We start from the raw sequence: 19,547 nt of genomic DNA, 5'->3' as shown, positions 1-19,547 counted from the left end.
AATATGGTAAAGGATAAGGATTCTCATTGTGGTGTAGGGTAAGGCGTAAATGTATTGAGGGAAAATCTCTTTCACTCAGCATGTGGTGGAAATCTGGAAGATACTGTTTGGGAAGGCAGTGGAGCCCAGAAACGTTAACCTTGAAAAAGTGTTTGGATGAACATTTGAAATGTCATACCATTAATGGACATGGGACAAGTGCAGGAAATTAGCAAACCTTCAGTAGTAGTTATTGTGGGTGAAGACACGATGTCTGAAGGGCTTTTCAGTGCTGTATGAGTATATGCATGTCGGCTTTTGCTTTATGTATAATTTGTACCTGTCAGTCTTTGGTTTCTGACTATGTATTTATCACATGCCACCTGTCAAGTTTTTGCTGTGCATATATGAGAGTCGAGTTATCAACATGTAACTTTTAGGTTGTAGAGACATACAGCTTTTGATCCAAATAGTGCACACTGACCATATACCCTAAACTAATCAAGTCTCATTTGCTAGTATGGAGTCATAGAGATATATAGCATGGAAACAGACCCTTCGGTCCAACCTGTTCACGCTGACCACATATCCTAACCCAATCTAGTCCCACCTGCCAGCACCCGGCCCATATCCCTCCAAAACCTTCCTATTCTTATACCCATCCAAATGCCTTTTAAATGTTGCAATTGTACCAGCCTCCACCACTTCCTCTGGCAGCTCATTCCATACCCACACCACCCTCTGTGTGAAAAAGTTGCCCCATAGGTCTCTTTTATATCTTTCCCCTCTCACCCTAAACCTATGCCCTCTAGTTCTGGACTCTCTGATCCCAGGGAAAAGACTTTGTCTATTTACCCTACCCATGCCCCTCATAATTTTGTAAGCCTCTATAAGGTCACCACTCAGCATCTGACGCTCCAGGGAAACAGCCCCAATCTGTTCAGCCTCTCTCTATAGCTCAAATCCTTCAACCCTGGCAATATCCTTGAAAATCTTTTCTGAACCCTTTCAAGTTTCACAACATATTTCCGATAGGAAGGAGACCAAAATTGCACGCAATATTCCAACAGGGGCCTAACCAATGTCCTGTACAGCCGCAGCATGACCTCCCAACTCCTTTACTCAATACTCTGACCAATAAAGGAAAGCATACCAAACGCTTTCTTTACTATTCTATCTACCTGTGACTCCACTTTCAAGGAGCTATGAACCTGCACTCCAAGGTCCCTTTGTTCAGCAACACACCCTAGGACCTTACCATTAAGTGCATAAGTCCTGCTAAGATTTCCGTTCCCAAAAATGCAGCATCTCGCTTTTATCTGAATTAAACTCCATCTGCCACTTCTCAATGCATTGGCCCATCTGGTTAAGATCCTGTTGTAATCTGAGGTAACCCTTTTCATTATCCATTACACCTCCAATATTGGTGTCATCTGCAAACTTACTAACTGTACCTCTTATGCTCGCATCCAAATCATTTATGTACATGATAAAAAGTAAAGGACCAAACACCAATCCTTGTGGCACTCCACTGGTCACAGGCCTCCAGTCTGAAAAACAACCCTCCACCACTCTGTCTTCCACCTTTGAGACAGTTCTGTATCCAAATGGCTAGTTCTCCCTGTATTCCATGAGATCTAACCTTGCTAATCAATCTTCCGTGAGGAACCTTGTCGAACACCTTACTGAAGTCCATATAGATCACATCTACTGCTCTGTCCTCATCAATTCTCTTTGTTACTTCTTCAAAACATTTAATCAAGTTTGTGAGACATAATTTCCCACGCAGAAAGCCATGTTGACTATCCCGAATCAGTCCTTGCCTTTCCAAATATATGTACATCCTATCCCTCAGGATTCCCTCCAACAACTTACCCATCACCTACATCAGGCTCATTGGTCTATAGTTCCCCAGCTTGTCCTTACCACCCTTCTTAAACTGTGGCGCCATGCTTGCCAATGTCCAGTCTTGCGGCACCTCACCTGTGACTATCGATGATACAAATATCTCAGCAAGAGACCCAACAATAGCTTCTCTAGATTCCCACAGATTCCCACAGTACACCTGATCAGGTCCTGGGGATTTATCCACCTTTACATTTCAAGACATCCAGCACTTCCTCCTCTGCAATCTGGACATTTTGCAAGATGTCACCATCTATTTCCCTACAGTCTATATCTTCCATATCCTTTTCCACAGTAAATACTGATGCAAAATGCTTGTCTAGTATCTCCCCCATTTTCTGCACCTCCACACAAAGGTCACCTTGCTGATCTTTGAGGTGTTCTATTCTCTCCCTAGTTACCCTTTTGCCCTTAATGTATTTGTAAAAACCCTTTGGATTCTCCTTAATTCTATTTGCCAAAGCTGTCTCATGTACTCTTTTTGCCCTCCTGATTTCCCTCTTAAGAATATTCCTACTTCCTTTGTACTCTTCTAAGGATTCACTCAATTTATCCTGTCTATACCTGCCATATGCTCCCTTCTTTTTCTTAACCAAACCCTCAATTTCTTTAGTCATCCAGCATTCCCTATACCTACGAGCCTTTCCTTTCACCCTAACAGGAATATACCTTCTCTAGATTCTAAGTTTGGCACATATCCCTTTAAATCTTCTCATTCATTTACCAATCCGGGCTCCTTTTAAATGTTGTAATTGTTCCCACCTTCATCACTGCCTCTGGAAGCTCATTCCTTATGCACATCACCCTCTGCATGAAAAGGTTTTTCCTCAGGTTATTTTTTGAATCTTTGCCCTCTCACCTTAAACCTATGACCTCTATGCTCCCCCACCCAAGGAAAAAGACCTTGGCTTTTCATCCAATCAATGTCCCTCATGATTTTCTAAGCAGCTGTAAAAATTACCCCTCAGCTCCTGATGATCCAGGGAAAAAAGCCCCAGCCTATTCAACCTCCCCCGATAATTCAAACCCTCTCACCCTGGTAACATCTCTGTCAATTTTTTTGCACTCATTCAAGATTAACAACAACCTTCCTATCGCAGCGTGACCCGAATTGTATGCAGTCCTCCAAATGTGCCCTAAGCAATGTCCTATGCAGCCCTAACATGATGTCCCAGCTCCTAAACACAGTGTGCTTACTAAAGGAGACAAGCATGCCAAACACCTTTTTTACAACCTTTTCTAACCTCCACTCCACTTTCTAGCAGCTGTTCATATGCACCTGGTGGTCTTATACAATTAATGGTAGGACCATGGGGAGTGTTGCCAAACAATAAGTCCTGCCCTGTTTTGAGCTATGAGAATGTATATGTAACTACATTCTCTCTCTGTCAGCTTCTGCAATGTGAATATGTGGGAGCAGCTTAGCCAATTTCTGCTGTGTGACTGTAAGAGTGAAGTTTTCAATCTGTACTAATCAGTTTCTACTCTTGCATACCAATTTAGCTTAATTCCCTGGCAGCCACTAATATTTTCCGTGACTGTGATTTATTGCATTGGAGAAGTTATGAGGATGCTGAAATGGGGTCTTTATCTTAACCTCTAAGCATTTTGTGAATACTAAGTTTTTGCTTAATCTGTGGGGTAAAGAAGAGAAAAGCAGACAGGTATATAGTTCAGAATCCCAACAATTACTGAAAACTTGGATGCAGAACAGTAAAAGAATAGAATGGGATAAATGGCCTGCGTCTGTGCTGTACCCATTCTGTGATTCACATAGCTTCTCAGCTTTTCGGCTAAGATCAAGTGTTTGTTTTTATCAGGGTGGGTGTGGAGTTTGAGTCATCAGAGCTCGTGGAGATCATCACTGGATCATGATCGGACGTTGGAGGATTGTTTGGTTGTGCTGACCTGCTCTTTGTGAATCTTCATGCTGGCTTCGGCCTCATGCCAATTCAGGGACCGGCCAACCTCAGAGCTATGGCCTCAGCAGTTGCCTGCACCCCAGGCCAGGCAACATAGTCAGGGTGACTGTCAAGAAGGTGGAGGAGCGTACACCGGTTGATCAGACAGTGTTCGTCAAGAAGGTTTTGCTCAAGTGCTGTGGGTTCACCGCAGCGGATGTGTACTGCCCTGCAGGTTTTTCCTAGGGCAGGCTACTTTGACATCACCTTCAGGAATATGAAGCAATGCGAGCAGCTCCTGAAGGTCTTCAAGGAAAAGGAAGGGGAGCTGCTGTTCTCCATCTCGTCGGCGGGCCCATTGTGTGTGCTTCCTGCACAGAGGAGTTGGGTTGTTATGAACCTTATGTACAACCCTTATGTTCCAGCAACCGATGTCCTGACGTTCCTGAGAAGATACATGGAGGTTGACGGAGAAAGCAATGACGTGGTTGACCCTTTCGGGATCTGGACCAGCAAACGGCAGGTCAAGGTAACCCTGAGGATTGATGCCGGTGGGAACATCCTCCATCCACCCTCCAGCTTTGCTATCAGAGGGAGCAGAGGGTACCTGACGCACGCGGGGCAGCCGAAAGTGTGCTGAACCTGCAGGAGGTCAGGCCACATGGCGGCGGACTGCAAGGTCACGATCTGTCAAAACTGAAAGAAGGAGGGTCACCCAACCAAAGAATGCAAGGAGGCCAAGAGCTGCAATCTGTGTGGGGAAGCGGGCCACATGTTCAAGGCCTGCCCAAGATGAAGGGCCGCCACCTAAGTGCAGATGGCCGGTAGTGGAATGCGGAACAGCAAGGCACCATAAACCAGCAAGGGAATGGGGTCTGGGGGCACACAAAAAGAAGGACAGGCCAGAGCGGAGCAGATGACTGCCACCAGAGAGGTACAGCTGCCGATCGAAGCTCCTACAGGACAGACAGCGGAGGAGGAGGGAATGAAGGAGGCAGATTACCTGCCAGGCCGCCAAAACCTCCCAGAAACATGGGAAATGGCAGCTACATGGGGAAGACACGGACAGCTCTTCGGAGGGTGAGGACGGGTGCATGGAGGGTCATCACCAAAAGAAGAGACAGAGCGCTGCGGGGAGAAAGGAGGGAAGAACCTGCCAAACAAAAAAGACGAACCTCCTGAGGCAATGGGAAAAGACCACCCCCCCACCAGTTGAAAGCCAGGAGGCCCCACCATCACACAGCTCCAGGTTACTGGGAGCAGTGACCCTCTGACAGCCCTGCTGTCAGATATAGAACCGGACTGCGCAGACCCTGGTCCCGGCCCATTGACACCAGAGCGGGCAAATGGGCCCAGTGAGGAGCTGGACAGCTACCGCAGCCCTGCAAGGGTCCAGCAGTTCGTGTTCACCACAGGAATACAGACAGCTCCTGCAGAGGGGTAGGACCAGTGGCAAATGAACATGGGTAACCTCACAACCTGATAAAAATGGGAATAAGAATTGCAAGCATTAATGTGCGCAGCATAAAATCTTCTGCGCGATGTGTTTCAACGTTTGGCTTCCTTGCCAACGTCAAAGTCGATGTCATGTTTCTGCAGGAGTGTGGGATACACCTCAGCAGTTCCAGGATATGGTCGAGCTTGTGGGCCCATGGGCCGGCAGTGTGGTCGGGGGGCAACGATAACCGCTCCTCAGGCCTGGGTATCCTGTTGTGGGGAGGCAACTTCACCATCTCTGAGATTAAGGAGGTGATGGGCGGGTGACTCCTCGTCGTTGATGTTACATACCGAAAAGCTCCCTTGAGATGAATCAATGTGTACGCCCCAGCGGGTAAGACTGAACGGTTGGCCGTCCTGCAACAGCTTCCCCTGTTGCTGGCTACGTCCAGGCCGGTCATTCTGGCTGGAGACTTCAACTGTATCATTGATGCAGATGAACGATCCAGGGGGGGGGTCAGTAAACTGGACGCCACATCCAGAACCCTGATGGAAACGGTCAAAGATGCCAAGCTGCACAACATCTTGAGCACCCCTGCAGACGGAGCGCAGTGTAGATACACCTGGTCACGGGCAGACGGGTCTATCCGCTCAAGGATAGATTACCAGTTTGTGTCCCGAATGCTCTTGGTCAGATCCACCGACTTCAAGCCAGTGTTCTTCTCTGACCACTGCCTCCTGCTGGCCGACTGTCACTTACAGGACAAGCAGCAGGCGGGTAAAGGAACGTGGAAGCTGAACACTAAGCTGTTGACCCCAGGAAACATTGAGGAGCTCAAGAGGGATTTCGCAGGTTGGAGAACCATGAAGCCCCTCTTTGGGATTCCAACGGACTGGTGGGAAACAGTAAAAGGGAACATCAATTGGTTCTTCATCCTCAAAGGTGTTTGGGAGGTGAGAGAGAGGCGGGGGAAACTGTCTCAACTCCAGGAAAGTATGCAGAACCTGCTCCTGCTGCAGACTTTGGGGGTTGATGTCACAGAGGACCTCCAGAAGGTGAAGGGCCAGCAAGCCTCACTCTTTGCCTCGGAGGCCTCCAAGATAATCTTCCGGTCCAGAGTCCACTCCATGGAGCAGGACGAGACGTGCTCACGTTTCTTCTTCCAAAGACAGCTCCGTGCTCAGCAGCCTGAAGGAAGAAGATGGCTCGGTAACATCATCTCAGGCTGACATCATGAGGATCAGCAAATCCTTCTATGCCAGCCTGTATGACTCGAAGCCAACCGACAGCGCGACCTCCCAATCATTCCTGTTCTCTATCACGGAGGTCTTAGACGAAGGAACACGAGAGAGGCTGGACCAGCTGCTATCTCTGGATGAGCTGACCAAGTCCTTCGAAAAGAATTAATCTCCCAGAAGTGACGGCTTACCAGTCGAGCTCTATTCTGCTCTGTGGGACTTGATTGGCCAGGACCTGCTGGAAGTGTATGTCAGTATGCTTTTGGCAGGTACCATGAGTGAATCCATGAGGAAAGGCATCATCACCCTCATCTACAAGAGGAAGGGGGGGGAGGGAGGAACTCAAAAATTGGAGATCAATCTCACTGTTGAATACGGATTACAAAATTCTGTCAAAGGTAATCGCCAACCGGGTCAGGTCTGCTCTGAGACCGGTAATCCACCTTGATCAAACCTGTGCTGTGCCAGGCAGGAAGATCGCTGAGTGTCTCACACTCCTTAAAGATATGATTGCCTACGTGCAGGACAGGGGGATGGACACTTGCCTCATCAGCCTGGACCAGGAGAAAGCCTTTGACAGGATATCCATACATATATGAGGGATGTATTCTCCAAAATGGGCTTTGGGGAGGGAATCTGGAATTGGATCATACTGCACTACACTAACAATGCCAGTGCAGTCTCAATCAATGGGTGGGAATCAGATAACTTCCTTGTAAGATCTGGAGTCAGGCAGGGCTGCCCTCTCTCTCCTGCCTTGTTTGTGTGCTGCATAGAGCCAGTTGCCGAGTCCATCAAGAATGATGCGAGCTTGAGAGAGGTGGCTATTCCTGGCAGCGGGGGCCTGCAGGTCAAGGCCTCCCTGTACATGGGTGACGTCGCCGATTTTTCCTCATACCCGCTATCCGTGCACAGACTCATGGGCATATGTGACCAGTTCGAGCAGGCCTCAGGGGTCAAGGCAAACCGAGGCAAGAGCCGGGCCATGCTCTTCGGGAATTGGGCCGACCAATCCTCGATTCCCTTCACTGTCAGGACCGACCACCTGAAGGTGCTGAGTATTTGGTTCGGCGGGGCTGGGGCGTGCGCCGAGACCTGGGAGGAGTGGATCAGGAAAATGAGGCAGAAACTGGGCAGATGGGAGCAACGGTCGCTCTCCATCGCTGGCAAAAACCTGGTCATCAGGTGTGAGGTTCTGTCAGTATTGTTACATGTGTCACAGGTCTGGCCTATCCCCAGAACTTATGCCACTGCAGTCACCTAGGCCGGGTCCGATGGGACACAATGTGCAAAGATCTGGGCAATGGGGGAAAAAGATCATGCCCAATGCCACCCTCACCCTGATGGCCACCTTTGTGTGTGGCAGCATCAAGCGGTGCATGGATCCCCAGTACGCAAACACCAAGTGTCACTACGTACTGAGGTTCTACCTGTCCCCGGTGTTGCGAAGGATGGGCCTGGCCTCGCTGCCACGGAACGCTCCGAGTAATTGGACCTTTCCATACCACCTGTCCTTCTTGGAGAAATTTATGAAGAAAAACACCTTTGACCACAAGTCCATCAGGAAGTGGTCAGCACGTAGTGTCCTTGAGACCCTTCGAGAAAAGGAAAGGGCAGATCCTATCGAGCGGTTCCCTGAGTTGACTGTCAAAGTCATTTGGCAGAATGCCTCATCGCCAGAACTTTCCAACAAGCACCAAGACATAGCTAATAGTGAGAAGGACTCTGCCTGTGAGATCCTTTATGCACGCCTGGACTCTCTGCCACACTGCACGCTGCCCTCGAAGCAGCTCCGGGGGGCGGATGAGACTGTCACACAGCTCCTTCTGGAATGTGCCTATGCAGAAGAAGTCTGGAGAGGAATGCAGTGGCGTTTGTCGAGGTTCGTCCTGTGCAGTGCCGTGATGCGGGACTCTGTGCACTATGGTCTGTTCCGGTCACATGCCGAGACGAACATCAACTGTGCCTGGAGGATCATCAACTCAGTGAAATACTCTCTTTGGGAGGTCCGAAACCTGTTGATCTTCCAGCTGAATGAGTTGACCCTGACTGAGTGTTGCAGACTGGCACATTCCAAGGTCCAGGACTACATATTGAGGGACGCGCTGAAGCTTGGGGCAGCTGCCACCAAGGCGCGGTGGGGAAAGACCACAGTGTAACATCTGCCTGCCTAAGCACAGGGGTCCGACGCAGTCATTTGGGCTCCACTGACTCACTCCCCTGCTAAATATGTAATCGTATAGATTGTACAGAGTATCAGTATAAAACTATCATGTAGCAATGGACAGATCAGCTCATTTTTAAAAAAGACTGGTCCTGTCAATCAGTGTAGGATGTTTCCTTGCTTAGGGTTCTGTGTTATCACTGAGACATTCGGTTTCGACTTGAATGTAGACATTGTTGAAGTTTCTTTTGTTTGAAAATGAGATTTATTCTGCATCTGTCTATTCATCCCACATGGTTTTTTTTATTATTGCACATTATTTATTTACTGTGTCTTCAGTCGCGTTTTCCCTCGCTGTGGAGCATATGAGCTCTCGTGAGTAATTTTTCAGCTGTTTTTATTTCTTGAAGTTACACTTTAAGACTTGATCAGTTTGGATCCACCATTCACGGTGGGATATGAACAGTGAATATTAACCCAGGAAAACGAGAAAAGAAACGTGCGCCCGTCTTTGAGTATGAGGAGCAGATGCATCTTACAATTGGCAGTCTATGTCTTTAGTTCTATGCCTGGTCGACTCGAACCTGGGTCTGAGAACAGGTGAGTCAAACAGTCAGCTCAGGCATGGACAAGGCAGGACTAATAAATTAAACTGCATTTATTTCAATGCAAGGAGCCTAACAGGGAAGGCAGATGAACTCAGGGCATGGTTAGGAACATGGGACTGGGATATCATAGCAATTACGGAAACGTGGCTGGAATGGCAGCTTAATGTTCCAAGATACATTTGCTACAGGAAGGATAGAAAGGCAGGCAAGAGAAGAGGGGAAGTGGTATTTTTGATTAGAGATAGCATTACAGCTGTGCTGAGGGAGGATATACCCAGAAATACATGCAGGGAAGTTATCTGGGTGGAACAGAGAAATGAGAAAGGGCTGATCACCTTATTGGGATTGTACAATAGACACTCCAATTATAGAGGGAACTTGAGAAACAAACTTGCAAGGAGATCTCAGCTATCTGTAGGAATAATAAGGTAGTTATGGTAGGAGATTTTAACTTTCCAAACATCGACTCGGACTGCCATAGTGTAAAAGGTTTAGATGGGGAGGAATTTCTTAAATGTGTACAAGACAATTTTTTGATTCAGTATGTGGATATACCTACCGGAGAAGGTGCAAAACTTGACTTACTCTTGGGAAATAAGGCTGGGCAGGTGACTGAGGTGTCAGTGGGGAGCACTTTGGGGCCAGAGACCATAATTCTATTCGTTTTAAAGTAGTGATGGAAAAGGATAGACCAGATCTAAAAGCTGAATTACTAAATTGGAGAAAGGCCAATTTTGACAGTATTCCGCAAGAACTTTTGAAAGCTGATTGGAGGCAGATGTGGTGCCACAGAAAATGGGGAGATGCTAAATGAATATTTTGCATCAGTATTAACTGTGGAAAAGGATATAGAAGATATAGACTGTAGAGAAATAGATGGTGACATCTTGCAAAATGTGCAGATTACTGAGCAGGAAGTGCTGGATGTCCTGAAATGGTTAAAAGTGGATAAATTGCCAGGACCTGATCAGGTGTACCCAAGAACTCTGTGGGAAGCTAGAGAAGTGATTGCTGGTCTTCTTGCTGAGATATTTGTATCATCGATAATCACAGGTGAAGTGCCAGAAGACTGGAGGTTGGCTAATGTGGTAAGAAGGGCGGTAGAGACAAGTCAGGGAACTATGGACCAATGAGCCTGACCTCGTTGGTGGGCAAGTTGTTGGAAGGAATCCTGAGGGACAGGATGTACATATATTTGGAGAGGCAAGGACTGATTCAAGATATTCAACATGGCTTTCTGTGTGGGAAATTATGTCTCACAAACTTGATTGAGTGTTTTGAAGAAGTAACAAAGAAGATTGATGAGGGCAGCGCAGTTGATGTGATCTATATGGACTTCAGTAAGGCGTTAGACAAGGCTCCCCATGGGAGGCTGATTAGCAAGGTTAGATCTCATGGAATACAGGGAGAACTAGCCATTTGGATACAGAACTGGCTCAAAGATAGAAGACAGAGGGTGGTGGTGGAGGGTTGTTTTTCAGACTGGAGGCCTGTGACCAGTGGGGGTGCCACAAGGATCGGTGCTGGGCCCTCTATTTTTTGTCATTTACACAAATGATTTGGATGCGAGCATAAGAGGTAGAGTTAGTAAGTTTGCAGATGACACCAAAATTGGAGGAGCATATTAATCTTTTTTTTTCTCTCTCTATTTGCTGCTATTTGCTCAAGTTACTCTCTAACGTTTGATTATTCCAGGGGCTACAAGCCCCGGTTGGGATGCGAGCTGAGTGTCAACCCCGGGAAACAGATCCACGGGTAGATACATTACACTGACTTTTCAATTTCCAAAACTCCACGCGGGTTCTGTTGGGTGGGAATGATGATTGAATCATGTAAATGAGGCTTCCTGCTGTCGGTTAGAAGCTTTCAAAATGAACCGAGATCAAACAGAACCACAACAGTCGCCGGATTGGTTAATGTGGAGCTTCCGCAATAAGGGAGCACGATATTAAAATAATATGTAAGGGCGGTGTTCGTGATCAACGCGCTCACGGCAAAGAATGTTCATGAAATCCTGACGGGACTGATTGAGGGCATTCGGCCCATCGAATCCCTCCGAAGAGAATCTCGAATCCTTTAAAAATAGCTCCTGGAGTCAGTACCCTAAAAGAAAGTTTGTGTGAATTGGACTTTTATGATCGAAAAGCAAATTAACGACTAAGTACGAATGCGTTGTTTTCTGTAAAACCGCCTTCTATGATCGACATCGTGGCGGGATTTTCAAATGTGAAAGACGGTTGATGATTTGGCGCTATCTTTCCCGCTGCTTTTTCAGCAATGACCATATAGTTACAGCTAATGGGAACTCCACGGGAGACAATGAGGAGAGAGATTTCATCCGAAATAACATTCCCCGACCTATTCATGCCAATGTACTAAGCATTGCCGCTGAAAGCCGTACCTTCTAACTACTTCCCCCCGGCTAGGCTAGATTCAAAAGTATATGTAATATACTTTAGCCAGTATATGTAACAACAGAACTGACTTAGTGTGGCAACAGCATGCTCTCAGGTCCCCTATCGCTTCCCGCTCTCTCTGGATGGTTTAGTGGCTCTGAAAAGAGCCGTTGTGTTTCTCTCTCTCTCTCTCTCGGGGTGAATGTGCAGGGCCGGCCAGGCTCCGTTTAGGCGCGCTCCCCGCGGATCCGGCGGGCCAGCTGGATGTCTTTGGGCATGATGGTGACCCGCTTGGCGTGGATGGCGCACAGGTTGGTGTCCTCAAACAGCCCCACCAGGTAAGCCTCGCTGGCCTCCTGCAGGGCCATCACCGCCGAGCTCTGGAAGCGCAGGTCAGTCTTGAAGTCCTGAGCGATCTCTCGCACCAGGCGCTGGAAGGGCAGTTTGCGGATCAGCAGCTCGGTGGATTTCTGGTAGCGGCGGATCTCCCGCAGAGCCACCGTGCCGGGCCTGTAGCGATGAGGCTTCTTCACTCCGCCCGTGGCCGGAGCGCTCTTGCGGGCCGCTTTGGTCGCCAGCTGCTTGCGGGGAGCTTTCCCTCCGGTGGATTTGCGCGCTGTCTGCTTGGTTCTGGCCATTCTCTTCTACTCTCTGTAACACACACAGACTGCTGCTATCAATGCTGAGGCTGCTGCGGTGCTGCCTGTTTAAGGGAATGGAGAGCCCGCCCTAGAGCTGGGATTGGATACAGCCCTGTCCCTCAGCCCACAGAGAAACACCTCCGGAAGGGACAGAAAGGCAGGAAAAGAATTGTTGGAGACTGATTGGGTAACGTGAAATAGCAGTTGGTCAGTTTGAAAATGCCCGCCGAACTCACCCTCACAAACACTGAAATTAAATTGAATATTCAAACGAAAAGCACCATCGACTGCAAGAAAGACAAAATTTAATATTTTATCGTAATTCTTTAAAACCTAGTTAGTGTCAGCGCAGACAGGAGGCGGGATCATTGCCTGATCTGTCTGTAACAGGCGGGAGGAAAGGCGGGGTTTAAAACAGCCCAGACAAACTGAGCAACCGAGTTGTACCGGCCATGAATCAATCGAAACAACCCCGCCAATTTAAACATCTTAAAAGCTAATACAGTGTACACCGATAAAAGGACAGAATCTCACTTTATCTGTTATTTTTTATTCCCTCCAGATTGTAATTAGCCCGAAGACAATGTGGAATTGCTGCCTGAACTGTCTGGAAGAGGCAGATGGAAGGAACACGCCATGAAAACATGCGCAGCGTCCCAGAATCAAAACTGAACAAAGTAACATTCCTGAACGGGTCAGTGAAATACAAATACTACAATATGTCACATTCGTGACTCGGTAGGGTTATAAGTCGCGAAGTGAAATAACAAGATGGAGATCAATAAACCTTCCCGAGGTGATACCTTCCCCATTCACAGGTCTCCACTTTCGCATGTGTGTTTATTTGATTTATTCAGATCAATTAATATCTAAGGTAGGTCTGCGCATTGAAATTATGCATTGAAAAATACCTTGATCGTTTGCTGAGCCTTTCATCTTGTCAAGGTATTTTTCAATGTATAATTTCAGTTACATCACACTAAATTTTTGCAATAAATTCTGTTATACAATTGTGTCTTCCACAACCACCTGATAAAGGAGCGGCGCTCCTAAAGCTTGTGTGCTTTCAATTAAACCTGTTGGACTATAACCTGGTGTTGTGATTTTTAACGTTAATCTCAGACATGTATGGAATCCGTACTTCATTTGTGTTGTGTGATCACTGTTAAATTCTCAACGTGTAACTCCACTGCCGCTTGCTGAGGATCGACGCTAATGAACGCCAAACAAATACATCAGTCAGTCCCTGGGCACTTACATCTCGGCAAGATTTAGTTCCGTCAAACATAGCTGAATCAACCCGGTGTAAAAACAGCAACGCATGAGTTTCTAACGTAAAACCAAAAGCCGGGGTGGATTTCGGCTCTCTCTGGACGGTTTAGTGGCTCGGAAAAGAGCCGTTGTGTTTCTCTCTCTCTCGGGGTGAATGTGTAGGGCCGGCCAGGCTCCGTTTAGGCGCGCTCCCCGCGGATCCGGCGGGCCAGCTGGATGTCTTTGGGCATGATGGAGACCCGCTTGGCGTGGGTGGCGCACAGGTTGGTGTCCTCAAACAGCCCCACCAGGTAAGCCTCGCTGGCCTCCTGCAGGGCCATCACCACCGAGCTCTGAAAGCGCAAGTCAGCCTTGAAGTCTTGAGAAAGGGGCCAATACGGCCCTTTGAGTCTGATTCTGGATCAGTGGTGCTGGAAGAGCCCGGCAGTTCAGGCACCATCCAAAGTGCAGCGAAATCGACGGTTCGAGCAAAAGCCCTTCATCAGGAATAAAGGCAGTGTGCCTGAAGCGTGGAGAGATAAGCTAGAGGAGGATGGGGGTGGGGGGTGGGAAGAAAGTAGCATCGAGTCCAATGGGTGAGTGGGGGAGGGGATGAAGGTCAGGGAGGAGAGAGTGGTGTTGATAGGGGGAAAAGGAGCTAGACAGGTCGGACATGTCCGGAGAAGTCATTGGGACAGTGCTGAGCTGGAAAAAGTTTGGAACTAGGGTGAGTTGGGGGAAAGGGAAATGAGGAAACTGTTGAAGTCCACATTGATGCCCTGGGGTTGAAGTGTTCCGAGGCGGAAGATGAGGCGTACTTCCTCCAGGCGGCTGGTGGTGAGGAAGCGGCGGTGAAGGAGGCCCAGGACCTCCATGTCCTCGGCAGAGTGGGAGGGGGAGCTGAAATGTTGGGCCACGGGGTGGTGTGGTTGATTGGTGCGGGTGTCTCGGAGATGTTCCCTAAAGCGCTCTGCTAGGAGGCGCCCAGTCTCCCCAATGTAGAGGAGACCACATCAGGAGCAACGGATACAATAAATGATATTAGTGGATGTGCAGGTAAAACTTTGATGGATGTGGAAGGCTCCTTTAGGGCCTTGGATAGAGGTGAAGAAAGAGGTGTGGGCACACGTATACAGTTTCTGCGGTGGCAGGGGAAAGTGCCAGGATGCGAGGGTGGGTTGTGGGGCGTGGACCTGACCAGGTAGTCACGGAGGGAACGGTCTTTGCGGAAGGTGGAAAGGGGTGGAGAGGGAAATATATCCCTGGTGGTGGGATCTTTTTGGAGGTGGCGGAAATGTCGGCGGATGATTTGGTTTATGCGGAGGTTGGTAGGGTGGAAGGTGAGCACCAGGGGTGTTCTGTCCTCGTTACGGTTGGAGGGGTGGGGTCTGAGGGCGGAGGTGCAGGATGTGGACGAGATGCGTTGGAGGGCATCTTAAACCACGTGGAAAGGGAAATTGCGGTCTCTAAAGAAGGAGGCCATCTGGTGTATTCTATGGTGGAACTGGTCCTCCTGGGAGCAGGTACAGTGGAGGCGGAGGAATTGGGAATACAGAATGGCATTTTTGCAAGAGATAGGTTGGGTAGAGGTGTAATCCAGGTAGCTGTGGAAGTCGGTGGGTTTGTAAAAAATGTCAGTGTCAAGTCGGTCGTCATTAATGGAGATGGAGAGGTCTAGGAAGGGGAGGGAGGTGTCAGAGATGGTCCAGGTAAATTTAAGGTCAGGGTGGAATGTGTTGGTGAAGTTGATGAATTGCTCAATCTCCTCGCAGGATACGAGGTGGCGCCAATGTAGTCATCAATGTAGCGGAGGAAGATGTGGGGAGTGGTGCCGGTGTAATTACGGAAGATCAACTGTTCTACATAGCCAACAAAGAGACAGGCATAACTGGGGCCTATATGTGTGCCCATGGCTACCCCTTTGGTGTGAAGGAAGTGGGAAGATTCAAAGGAGAAATTGTTAAGGGTGAGGACCAGTTCGGCCAAACGAATGAGAGTGTCGGTGGAAGGGTACTGTTGGGGACGTCTGGAGAGGAAAAAAATGGAGGGCTTGTAGGCCCAGGTCATGGCGGATGGCGGTGTAGAGGGATTGGATATCCATGGTGAAGATGAGGCATTGGGGGCCGGGGAAACCGAAGTCTTGGAGGATGTGGAGGTCGTGGGTGGTGTCTGGAACGTATGTGGGGAGTTCCTGGACCAGGGGGGATAAGACAGTGTCGAGGTAGGTAGAGATGAGTTCAGTGGGGCAGGAGCATGCTGAGACAATGGGTCAGCCAGGGTGGTCAGGCTTGTGGATCTTGGGAAGGAGGTAGAACCGGGCAGTGCGGGGGTTCCCGGACTATGAGGTTGGAAGCTGTGGGTGGGAGATGTCCTGGGGTGATGAGGTTCTGTATGGTCTGGGAGATGATGGTTTGGCGATGGTGGGTGGGGTCATGGTCGAGGGAGCAGTGGGAAGAGGTGTCCTGGCACTTTCCCCTGTCACCACAGGAACTGTAAAACCTGTGCCCACACGTCGTCCCTCACCTTTATAGCAGACTATAATTGATGACAGTTGAAAATGTGTTGCTGGTTAAAGCACAGCAGGTTAGGCAGCATCCAAGGAATAGGAAATTTGACGTTTCGGGCATAAGCCCTTCATCAAGAATCTGACAGACTACACAGGCAGCTAAAGTGCAGTAACAAAATGTTTTCCGAAGAGTGGTGAAATTTCATTGTTTGGCTTTTGTTTTAGAAAATGCTGTTGGCATTTTAGATTAGATTACTTACAGTGTGGAAACAGGCCCTTCGGCCCAACAAGTCCACACCAACCCGCCGAAGCGCAACCCACCCATTCCCCTACATTTACCCCTTACCTAACACTACGGGCAATTTAGCATGGCCAATTCACCTGACCCGCACATCTTTGGACTGTGGGAGGAAACCCACGCAGACATGGGGAGAATGTGCAAACTCCACACAGTCAGTCAGTCGCCTGAGTCGGGAATTGAACCCAGGTCTCTGGGTTATAACCACAGTGCCACCGTGCCGCCCACGGACTGTGTAAATATGATAGCGTTGTAAAGGAGCACTTTAAACGTCTCCAGTGGTATAGGGCCCATTGTTCTTCTCTTTAACTGTTAGCGTCGTGGGTGCCGGGGGATGGAGATAAGTAATATTGGCGCCAAGACATCAACGGCTTATTTTCAAATTTGAAAATGCCCGCCAACGTGTACAAAAGAGCAGGGTGTTTTATAGAGGAGAATCTATGCGTTGATTGTGTTTTTCATTACAAAATTGGAGTTTAGACAGTCTCAGTTTACCCCTTCCCCTCCTTTTCAGCTGAAAAATGCCTCAATGGTGTTCAATCTGCGCTCTCTCTCCAGAGGATGGGGATAAGACTGTATATGAACCGAGTAAAGCGTAGAGGGTCAGGGACGACTCCTTCAGCGACTGATCCGTTACTGCTCTGGGTCAACCCAACCAGTCCCAACTTCAACGAACTATGAAACTAATGGAAGGCCAAACCCGATCGGGGACGCTCGAAACACCAGTCTAAACTCATTGGACATTACCTAAAGCCAGATCCCTCAGGCAGTGACCCTGCAATGAAAAATAGTGTAGTTCCAGACACTGTTGCAATCGCATTTTATGATATATTCTTCCTCTGCTCCCCCAGACAGTAACAATATCCAATGAAAAGGAGATAAAATTTCCTCGACGTCAAGTACAAAGCCCAGGGCTCTGAAATACGTAATTAGACAGAGGTCAACCCCTTTCACAGATGCTGTGAGTGGCTCTTAAAAGAGCCTTTGGGTTGGTAGATTCAAGGAACGTCTCTTCATTTTTTAGCGGCTCCTACAGAGCCGGATTTCTTGGGCAGCAGCACGGCCTGGATATTAGGCAGCACCCCGCCCTGAGCGATGGTCACCCCTCCCAGCAGCTTGTTGAGCTCCTCGTCGTTGCGCACGGCCAGCTGCAGGTGCCTGGGGATGATGCGGGTCTTCTTGTTGTCCCGGGCCGCGTTCCCGGCCAGCTCCAGGATTTCAGCCGTCAGATACTCCAGCACCGCAGCCAGATAGACCGGCGCTCCGGCACCCACACGCTCAGCATAGTTGCCCTTTCTCAGGAGCCTGTGAACACGGCCCACCGGGAACTGCAGGCCAGCCCGGGACGACCGAGACTTCGCCTTGGCGCGAGCTTTCCCACCGCCCTTTCCTCTTCCAGACATAGTCACTATCGCACAAACACTTTCAGCAAGAATGCTACACTCCGCCCACATTGCGGCCTCTTATACCTTCGGGAGGGATGATGCGTTGGCCATTTCTGATTGGTCCCATTGTTCAGCCCCTCCTAATGTTGTTTCAATTCCCAATCAGATATCTGCCTCATTCCCCAATCCGGAGAGGGCCCGGGGAGGAGGGCGGGAAGTACCGGCGCCAAATCATCAACCGCCTTTTTTACAACATGAAAAGCCCGCCAACTTACACACAAAGGAATATGTTTTACATTGAAAAACGAAGTACTAAAAAAAAGAGGAGATTTTTAAAACACTTACTACTCGTTTGTCAATTTACTTTTACTTTACAAATGTATCCTTCTCACGGTCTTACTCTCCCTCACTTGCCCACCACTATCTGTCCATTTCTGATCTTGAGAGTGGATAATTTTCCAAAACTTAAGCTAAAACAAAACAGGCCAAACACTGCAGTCTGCAACCTGCTCTTTTCACATTTCAATAGCACCCCGGCATGTTGATAAAGCAGCACACAACATTCTTCCGGCTCAGTATCGATGGCGATGTTCAGACGATATCTTAAAGCCGTCCTCCCTTATCGCTCTCGATCAGATTCAGCATAACCACCACGTTTCAGTCCGGCAGCTGTTTTGGTGTTCCCTCAGTTAACTTTGAAAGCCACTCACCGACAGTAGAAAGGGCTTTGCATTTGCATTCTGAAAAATCGGATTAACCCCGCGCAATGGAAATGTTTTTTTTAAGGGTAAAATGCGTCATCCGTGCGACTGAAAGCTGTTGGCACTTCCGTTTGGGTTTTTTTGGATGAAAGTATGTGTTAACATTCTGCCAGGGCTTTTAGCAACTTGAACAAATAAGATCTTATGTTTAATCTGCTCTCTCTCTTATGAAGTCACTCCCCCCACCTCGTCAATTTGCAAAGCGCTTACAATATCAAACATAGTTCTCGAAGAAAGATACCTGCTCATAAATCACACACACTAAAACAAATCAATCTTAAAAGTGCTTAATCTGCTGTCTCCCTATAGACAGGGGGAGGGACTATTTGTGACATATTCACCCCTTCCAGCCCTTCCCCTTCATTCACGCATTTCATCAAATGGCAAAGCAATTATAAAAGTGAATGCAGTGCGAAAACTTAAAATACTTTATCAAGAATCACATGCAAACTAAAACAAACAAGTCTTAAAGAAATGGTTCAGCTGTGTCAGGAAGTTTGTGGGTGGCTCTTATAAGAGCCTTTGGGTTGTGGATGTGTTTGTTTCAGTGCAGTCCGGTCCTTCACTTGGAGCTGGTGTACTTGGTCACCGCCTTTGTGCCCTCCGACACGGCGTGCTTGGCCAGCTCCCCGGGCAGCAGCAGCCGCACGGCGGTCTGGATCTCCCGGGAGCTGATGGTGCTGCGCTTGTAATGGGCCAGGCGGGAAGCCTCTCCCGCGATACGCTCGAAAATATCATTGACGAACGAGTTCATGATGCTCATGGCCTTGGAGGAGATGCCGGTGTCGGGGTGAACCTGCTTCATCACTTTGTAGATGTAGATGGAGTAACTTTCTTTCCTGGTCCGCTTCCTCTTTCTGCCGCCCTTCGCTGGCGCCTTCTTGATGATTTTCTTCGCGCCCTTCTTGGAGGCTTGCTGTGCTTTCTTCTCATCAGCCATAGCGCCGCTCACTTTCAGACACAGAATAAGGGAAAGCGGGCTCGGAGTACCCTTTTTTTCTTTTTCCCGACACTTTTTTTTCCCCTTTTTTTAACCCCCACACTAACGCCTAACTGCGGTAGTGCTTATTTTTTTT

General features: G+C 48.5%; 3 protein-coding genes across 3 annotated transcripts in view; all 3 read right to left on the bottom strand.

Annotated features, from left to right (window-relative positions):
• The window catches only part of LOC132837232 (histone H2AX-like), a 36,363-nt gene extending 18,617 nt beyond the window's left edge, over positions 1-17,746 (bottom strand). Inside the window, exon 1 of the mRNA XM_060856952.1 lies at positions 17,360-17,746. Coding sequence (XP_060712935.1) covers positions 17,360-17,728 — 369 coding nt within the window. The 5' untranslated portion in view covers positions 17,729-17,746. The remainder of the gene's footprint in view (positions 1-17,359) is intronic.
• LOC132837125 (histone H3) lies at positions 11,819-12,283 on the bottom strand. Its single transcript, XM_060856825.1, has one exon. The coding sequence runs from the start codon at positions 12,265-12,267 to the stop codon at positions 11,857-11,859; it is 411 nt and encodes a 136-aa protein (XP_060712808.1). The 5' UTR covers positions 12,268-12,283; the 3' UTR covers positions 11,819-11,856.
• A 1,287-nt stretch (positions 17,747-19,033) lies between the features above and the next one.
• LOC132837326 (histone H2B type 1-O-like) lies at positions 19,034-19,411 on the bottom strand. The gene has a single exon (XM_060856994.1). It carries the CDS (start codon positions 19,409-19,411, stop codon positions 19,034-19,036), a length of 378 nt encoding a protein of 125 aa, XP_060712977.1.
• Positions 19,412-19,547: the final 136 nt, after the last annotated feature.

This window comes from Hemiscyllium ocellatum, chromosome 49 (assembly GCF_020745735.1).
Source record: "Hemiscyllium ocellatum isolate sHemOce1 chromosome 49, sHemOce1.pat.X.cur, whole genome shotgun sequence".
In the NCBI taxonomy this organism is placed as follows: domain Eukaryota; kingdom Metazoa; phylum Chordata; class Chondrichthyes; order Orectolobiformes; family Hemiscylliidae; genus Hemiscyllium; species Hemiscyllium ocellatum.
This window is presented reverse-complemented; position numbering and strand designations above follow the sequence as displayed.